The following is an 8,926-nucleotide window of genomic DNA, read 5'->3' on the forward strand; positions in this document are numbered from 1 at the left end:
GATTCACCGACTACTCTCATCGTCTTCCGCTTCATACCTGATACCTTTGGCTGCGGATTCACCGACTACTCTCATCGTCTTCCGCTTCATACCTGATACCTTTGGCTGCGGATTCACCGACTACTTTCATCGTCTTCCGCTTCATACCTGATACCTTTGGCTGCGGATTCACCGACTACTTTCATCGTCTTCCGCTTCATACCTGATACCTTTGGCTGCGGATTCACCGACTACTTTCATCGTCTTCCGCTTCATACCTGATACCTTTGGCTGCGGATTCACCGACTACTCTCATCGTCTTCCGCTTCATACCTGATACCTTTGGCTGCGGATTCACCGACTACTCTCATCGTCTTCCGCTTCATACCCGATACCTTTGGCTCCTGACCTCGGCTTGTTCGCTGACTACGCTTCTACGAATCGAAACAATTTTTTGTGCCCATGTCTACAATGTTGGTCCTCTGTTGGAGTTCTTTTGTCTCTCTCCATCTATGAGACATAATACCGACAGATACAAGAAAGGGGCGTTTTATATGAGGAGCCGCTCTGTAGTGCGACCCGTACGGGAAGGTGAAAGGCTCCGATGGAAGAAGGATGCTGCGCATTATTTGATCCTTTCAGGGCCTGATGAGTGAGGTGGGTGACCATTGGCCTGGACTGGAGCCTGGTTTTTGAGGCCTAGAACAATGAAGCCCGGGGATGGAGATGCCATGGAGGAACTTCAGCCTCAATAATGAGCCTGAGAAGCTTGGTGGAGGATCGGCCCTTGACTAAAGTATAGTGATTTCTCCCCAAAGAGACGCTAGCTACGATAACGAGCACCTTGCATCCAGGGGCCCAATTCACAGAATACTGGGCTGGCTTCAGGGCAGGTTCACACCATTTTCTGGACCAGATCTGGAACGCACTGCGATGTGTTTTGCCACGCTTTTGACACGTTCAATTTTAGGTCTTGCTGGGGGGACGTCTGCAAGACCTACAGATAGCCAGGAACAGAGCAGCCCCATGCTGGCCCATAAGAGGCATGGACTTACCACAGTTGTTCTTTCCTCAAATGATCATAGCCAGGGACACCCTGGGCAGCAATGCCCCTCCCCCCCCATAGAGAGACGCGCGGCATAGAGAGACGCGCGGCATAGAGAGACGCGCGGCATAGAGGGACGCGGGTACAGAGAGACGCGGGTACAGAGAGACGCGCGGCATAGAGAGACGCGCGGTATATAGAGACGCGGGTATAGAGGGACGCGCGGCATAGAGGGACGCGCGGCATGGAGGGACGCGCTGTATGGAGAGACGCGGGTATAGAGAGACGCGGGTATAGAGAGACGCGCGGTATAGAGACGCGCGGTATAGAGAGACGCGCGGCATAGAGAGACGCGCGGCATAGAGAGACGCGCGGCATAGAGAGACGCGCGGCATAGAGAGACGCGCGGCATAGAGAGACGCGCGGCATAGAGAGACGCGCGGCATAGAGAGACGCGCGGCATAGAGAGACGCGCGGCATAGAGAGACGCGCGGCATAGAGAGACGCGCGGCATAGAGAGACGCGCGGCATAGAGAGACGCGCGGCATAGAGAGACGCGCGGCATAGAGAGACGCGCGGCATAGAGAGACGCGCGGCATAGAGAGACGCGCGGCATAGAGAGACGCGCGGCATAGAGAGACGCGCGGCATAGAGAGACGCGCGGCATAGAGAGACGCGCGGCATAGAGGGACGCGGGTACAGAGAGACGCGGGTACAGAGAGACGCGCGGCATAGAGAGACGCGCGGTATATAGAGACGCGGGTATAGAGGGACGCGCGGCATAGAGGGACGCGCGGCATGGAGGGACGCGCTGTATGGAGAGACGCGGGTATAGAGAGACGCGGGTATAGAGAGACGCGCGGTATAGAGACGCGCGGTATAGAGAGACGCGCGGTATAGAGAGACGCGCAGTAGAGGGACGCGCGGTATAGAGGGACGCGCGGTATAGAGAGACGCGCAGTATAGAGACGCGCGGCATAGAGACGCGCAGTATAGAGACGCGCGGTATAGAGAGACGCACGGTATAGAGAGACGCGCAGTATAGAGACGCGCAGTATAGAGGGACGCGCAGTATAGAGGGACGCGCGGTATAGAGAGACGCGCGGTATAGAGACGCGCAGTATAGAGAGACGCGCGGTATAGAGAGACGCGCGGTATAGAGACGCACAGTATAGAGACGCGCGGTATAGAGAGACGCGCGGTATAGAGAGATGCGCAGTATATAGACGCGCAGTATAGAGGGACGCGCAGTATATAGACGCGCGGTATAGAGGGACGCGCGGCATAGAGAGACGCGCGGCATAGAGAGACGCGCGGTATAGAGAGACGCGCGGTATAGAGAGACGCAGTTAGCAATCAGCCCCCGCAGTGCGTAACATGCAAAGTCCATGGAGTTCAGCACACAGCTAATAACAAGCCGGGTTATACGGCAATTAGAAGAGTAAGATCGAAACGACGAAAGTTAGTACGGATTTCCGCTAACGGATTTCGTCCGAATTCCCAAACGAATTGACTTTCGGACCCGAAAAACGAAACGAAACAAATGTTTTGCTGGTGCGCATGTCTATATACAAACAGTCCCATCGAATCCGCCCATTTTTCTTCATAACTCCGCCTCCTGTTCCTCAGAATCTGTGTCCTCTACACATCAATGTGCTGGATAGAGGGGGACACTGACTAAGGGAGTGTAACGAACGTACCCGTCGCCCGGTTCCGGCGCGTCCCGCGGCTCCGTCGGGGGAACCCCCGCGACGGGGTCACCAGGAAAGACGTCACGCGACTCCTCCCCTTTCCTCTTCGTAAGGCCGACGGGGTCACTTGCCTGGCGTTCGGGCGAGTGTGTATGACGCCGGGCAAGGACCTCCTAGTCTCCGCACCGAACCTCTCACTATTGGGCCGGACGAGTGCCCCCTTCTATCTCGCCCCAGCAGCCACTTCCTCCCACTCAGGGCTGCGGGAACTCGTTCCCCTGACTCCCTCAGCAATCACTCCCTTTGTATGGGGGATGAAATAACCAGCAATTCCTTGAATAGCCTCCGGGGGGCGCCGTGGGAGCGAATCTTCACAAACTGCAAGTACGCGGTCTCAGCTGGTTACACCTTTATTCAATTGACTGTTACAATCCAATTACTTGCTATGGGATGAAGACGACATCTGTACATTCCGCCTCAAGTTCCGGGTCATCAATACATTGCTCCGAACAAATACAAACCCGCTGCAAATCTCTACCTCCTTTCACTGACATTATCAGACTGCTTACATTAGAAACGCCATACAAACCAAGCGACCGCACCAATTCTGAAGCTGAGATCCACAGCAACACACCCGGAGGGGCCGAGTACATTACAGGGAGGCCGGCAGACTTCAGGTCAACTAATGCCAAGTACCAGCTACACGCTGACATTGTCTGGAGCTGATTGGATAGTTGATCTCAATGGCTGCAATCATGACATTCCTCCTGGCTTGGTGAGCGACTCTGAGATAAGACGGCCGGAACTTTTCATGTTTTCCTTCAGCCAATCAAATGGTCACAATGCGTTCTCGTGGCCGGTATTCGAGCTTCTTCCAATCATCTTCCTGAGACTACTCTAGAAGCAGCTCTACAACTCAACAATTCCAGAATCTAAAGACATTTCCTGCGGATACATTTATATAACTAATGACACTTCATCTATTATTGGTGGTCAGTACACGAGGTCAGCAGGAGACCCAGATATGACCGTGTACTACCGTCTGTTACTTCCTTTCCATTCTGTAGCCGTGTTTGTGGCCTCAGACAACTTCCAGGCTGACAATCGGGTTGAAGGTTTCAGTTCCTCTCATTATAGTAAGTTGGTTCCATTTCCATCTCTGTACGATCCCTTCTCCTCCTCGTCCTCCTCTCACTCCCATTCATCTTCCTCAGGTCATTGACCATACAGATGAGGAGAACCGTGTAGAGGACACAGACCGCACCGTGTGACAGGAGGTGACCCCAACGTGACGGAATTCCTGGAGATAAAATACGGAGACACCATGACAGAGTTATACAGAACAACAACATCACATATCAGACCGTCAGATCATTCAGGAGGAAATGTATCAGGAAAGTCACACATGATACAGATGTCGCTGGTCCGAGATCATTCAGTAACATGGAGGATAGAAGGAGATTATCATCACACAAGGACAGCGGGCCGGGTGAGGACACATGACCATGTCAGAGAGTCACCAATCACATCAATAAACACTTCCACAATGTCTATGACCCCTTGTGAGGGTGGGGGGATGGGGATCACAGCTGCTTTATAAGATCTACTGACCTCATACCGGGATGGTAAATGGTCCTGGAATGGGAAGAATTACCAGGCGTTGTGTGCCTGGCGCCTGGAATCCTAATCACCCAATCAGCACAGAGATCTTCCAGCATGGTGATGGTAGTGTCATGGTCTGGGGCTGCATGAGTGCTGCCGGCACTGGGGAGCTACAGTTCATTGAGGGAACCATGAATGCCAACATGTGACATACTGAAGCAGAGCATGATCCCCTCCCCCCGGAGACTGGGCCGCAGGGCAGTATTCCAACATGATAACGACCCCAAACACACCTCCAAGACCACCACTTGCTATAGAAGCTGAGGGTGAAGGTGATGGACTGGCCATGTATGTCTCCAGACCTAAACCCTATTGAGCATCTGTGGGGCGTCCTCAAACGGAAGGTGGCGGAGCGCAAGGTCTCTAACATCCACCAGCTCCGTGATGTCGTCATGGGGGAGGGGAAGAGGACTCCAGAGGCAACCTGTGAAGCTCTGGTGAACTCCATGCCCAAGAGGGTGAAGGCCGTGTTGGAAAATAATGGCGGCCACACAAAATATTGACACTTTGGGCCCAATTTGGACATTTTCACTTAGGGGTGTACTTACTTTTGTTGCCTGCGGTTTAGACATCAATGACGTCATGGGGGAGGGGAAGAGGACTCCAGAGGCAACCTGTGAAGCTCTGGTGAACTCCATGCCCAAGAGGGTGAAGGCCGTGTTGGAAAATAATGGCGGCCACACAAAATATTGACACTTTGGGCCCAATTTGGACATTTTCACTTAGGGGTGTACTTACTTTTGTTGCCTGCGGTTTAGACATCAATGGCTGTGTTTTGAGTTATTTTGAGGGGACAGGAAATGTACTCTGATATACAAGCTGTACACTCACTACGTTACATTGTAGCCAAGTGTCATGTCTTCTGTGTCGTCACATGACATGATATCATCCAATGAGAGGGGGGGACTCACTTCTGGGAGATACTATAAGTCCCCCATTCAGGCCCCTCCCCTGTGCCATTTCCGGGTGCAGGAAACCACTAATCCAGCACTGCAGCACCTGATGGTCCCCTCGCACTGAAATAACTTCTCTTCTGGATCCTCACAGGAGCCCACCAATGGAAGCCAATAGGATGTGATGCAGGCAGTGTAGTGGAACCCCAAAGAAGGACCCCACCTTCCAGGAGAGAGGACTCGGGATTGGAGTGTCAGGTGACCACGGCTTTAGGTTGGTAATAAGATCCTTTAGATAAGTTCTCTTTTTCTAATGCCAGCGATCAGTTTGGGATATTTGTCCGGAGATATTTAACATCAACCCAAAACCCAACCAAACCATAACCGGAAACATAACTCCATCCTAACCTTCAAAGCAGAGATGACACAGCCCCGGTGCTGTATTATAATGATGAGGAACACCACACTGGTATATACAGAGGTAAAGGACACACGTCACTCACCTGGACAAGGCTCACGGATCTCATTGGTGGATCTCTCACCGATATTGTTCTTCACCAAGCAGCTGATGTTCCAGGAATCGGGAGGTGACACCGGAGGCACAGTGACACGGACTGTCCGCTCTGAACTGGTGACGTTATATCCCTCCGATCCTCCAATCACAGTCAGGAAGATGGAGAGGTCAGTCCCCTTCTCCACCCTACAGGAGATCTCAGAGCTGCCATTGTGGAGACACGTCACTTCCAGGACCGGATCCGATACCGGAACTGAGACACACAGAGAGGGGGAGATGTCAGTGTCTGTGTCAGGAACTGAATTAAGGTTTCTTACCCCAAATACTGAATAAGACCCATCTAGAGACAGATCAACCGGCCACACCAAACTGGAAGTGTCAGATATTAGGGATCCATAGAAGCCAGATGTTCAGTTCCAACCAATCAGTGAGCAGATCACATCCACCCTGCAGAGGGTCCGAGTCGGCTCCCCCTCCCATAGTGATGTCCAAGCTACATAAGATGGCACAGATCTCCCATAAGGCTGTGCACCAAATCTATATGTCCCGCTATCAGCTATTGTCCAATCACTGACTGGAGGATGGCCGGTGGAGGAGATCATAGCGGTCACTACATGAGAGACACTGAACACGGCGTCATTACCAATCACGTCATTCTCATTGTTATGAAGAATTTTCTGCTTCTCGTTTCTACAATTATAGACAATGTAACCGATCCGACATTCCCAAATCCGACATCATCCCATTATTATTATTATTATTATTATATCCGAGTCCTTTGTGTTAGGATGTAAATATAAATCTCTGGACCGGTCTCTCTCTCCCACTCACCTGTACAGGAGATATTGATAGATGTGCTGAGATTATTGATCTGATTGGTGACATCACAGCGGAGGGTCCCGAAGACCGGAGGGGGAAGAGTTACCCAGATCTCTCTGGATTTTGATTCTTCATTAAATCTCCAGGAATAACAGGGATCCGATCCTCTCACTGAACAGACGGCCTCTGCACTGCCATCCGGGAGACAGGAGGAGCTCACAGCGATGTCGGAGAGGGGGACTGGGGGGGACACAATTCAAGGATATGATTGGTCAGAGCAATGACATAGAAACTCAGACTTATCACAATGGTCATATGGAAATACGGAGGCTTCCAGTGGTACCCTCTCCTCCTGACAGCGCCAGTTACCTGGTTGTCATGCCGATCCTCTGACCACACTAAACACTGACATGAAATGAATATTTAGCTTGGGAACTCTGACTTTGCTCTGACTTCACTTGGTTCATGCTTGTTCTGGAGTAGAGATCAACTAACACTAGAGACAACCAGGAAAGTATCATCAGCAGTGAAGTCCCCGGTATTCCTAACCATTGCCCAAAATATTATACTTTATACAGCAAAGAAACAAAGAAAAGTTGGATAAACAAAAGACCCCCCTCCCCCCATATACAGGAGCATATCTCCAAATCCAGGATGAAGTCATTCCCCCTCCCCCGAGGTTATATTGGTGTATGATGGTTTCCCCGTAGCTGAGCAGTATGATCACCACGTGGAGGAAACATTCAATGAGCACTTCCCCCCTACTGATTGTAATGTGATAAACAAGATCCATATTCCCCTTTGCTGCTTGTTGAGAGAGGCAGAACATTCACCATCAGTCTGTCCAATATGGTCACCATCGCCCTCCTTCTGCTCTGGAGGATAATTCATGTGCAGAGACCGGGCCCTTCACACTTGTAGTGTTCCTAGTTTAGTTTGGCATTGGGTTTGCTGATTGGCTGTGACCAGCCTGAGCTCTGTTTGCCTTTTTCTAGGCTCTCCTGGTTCTCCTAAGCTTCGTGTGTTGATTGCATCTGCCTGGTACTGTTATAGAGGTTCCAGTAATCACTGAGTTATGAATATTTGTCTGGCCCAACCAATCCCTGAGGTCCTTGTTCAGAGGAATAGTTTTGGAAGATGATAAATATTTGGGGCACCATTCCAGTATGTTCTTCTCCTGAGGTTTACTCTGGGGAGGATGCGTGTCTACAAAGATATCTACGTGGGCCAGCCTCAGCCTGGGGCATGTGCTGAAGGCCCCAGGATTTTAGCTGCCTCGCTGGAGTGGATCTCCATAGGGAGCTGGGTGAGAAGATGGCTGCCTGGAAGGAGAATCTGTATCTTCGTGCTGAAGAGGAGCCGGGTTTGAGCTACTGCTGGACACTGTAAGAAGGATTCATCGCCCTTCAATGTAGGGATCCTTCACTGCTATCCATGTCAATGGCCAGAATGATTAGAGGGATCCACTGCAACTCAAGAAAGACTGTGACTGCTTTTACGGGGTCATAGATCTTTCTGGCTGCTCTCACTGGGCCAGCAAATACCAGGAGGCTGCTAATAAAGGGCCTACTGCCTGCGGAATACCGGTCCTAGTTATCTGATCCCTTTGGATATCCCGCACCCCTCAACCCTCTGTCCTAAGATTGAGTTCAGCAATAAAAGGTAAAAAGAACTGACTGGGCCTCAGCTTATTGTTCTCATCGTACGCCAAGAACCAGACCCTGAGATGGAAATGTTAGCCTGCCACACCACTTAGGGGGTCATTCCACATCAACCTGAGAGGAGGAGAGCCACACGAGGCTGTACTCCAAATCTCAGATTGAGTTTTTATAAAGTTCTAGATCGGTTCTCAGGTGCAATGAAAGGGGGGAAGTTGGTTCCGGATCTCCTCAGATCAGAGAGTTGTTGGGAAATAATTCCTCATCTACAAAAAAGGAAAACAAATGACGCTGTTGAAGGGGAATCTGGTTTTGGTGCTTCATAGGATGTCACCTCACTGGGTGAGACGGGTATATAGTATGGAGACATCCTATCGGAAGGAGGATAAAGTGACCGGGGGGGGCGGTCATTTATATTTCTGCTAGGGCTGCGGAAATTAACGATTAATTACCAGATTAATCGTTAAAATTTTTGATCAATTAAAATAATTTTGATCAATAATGAAAACACTCCCCTCTCCGCCGGCTTCCGGGTCTTCCGGAAATGTCCGTCGGAGATCCGGTGACGTCACGGACATCAACGTCACCGGACTCCTCATCCCTTCCCCAAGTGGCTCTGTCGGCTAACGAAGGGAAGGGGGGAGGAGCCCGGTGACGTCGATGGA

The 8,926-nt window shown here is 51.0% G+C and overlaps 1 protein-coding gene across 1 annotated transcript in view; it reads right to left on the bottom strand.

Moving 5' to 3' along the window:
• Positions 1-3,730: 3,730 nt before the first annotated feature.
• LOC108803522 overlaps positions 3,731-8,926 on the bottom strand; it is a 16,203-nt gene continuing 11,007 nt past the window's right edge. The window contains exon 4 of the mRNA XM_018575358.1: positions 3,731-4,015. Coding sequence (XP_018430860.1) covers positions 3,834-4,015 — 182 coding nt within the window. The 3' untranslated portion in view covers positions 3,731-3,833. The remainder of the gene's footprint in view (positions 4,016-8,926) is intronic.

Source organism: Nanorana parkeri, unplaced genomic scaffold, assembly GCF_000935625.1.
Source record: "Nanorana parkeri isolate BGI_ZX_2015 unplaced genomic scaffold, ASM93562v1 scaffold3825, whole genome shotgun sequence".
Lineage (NCBI taxonomy): Eukaryota > Metazoa > Chordata > Amphibia > Anura > Dicroglossidae > Nanorana > Nanorana parkeri.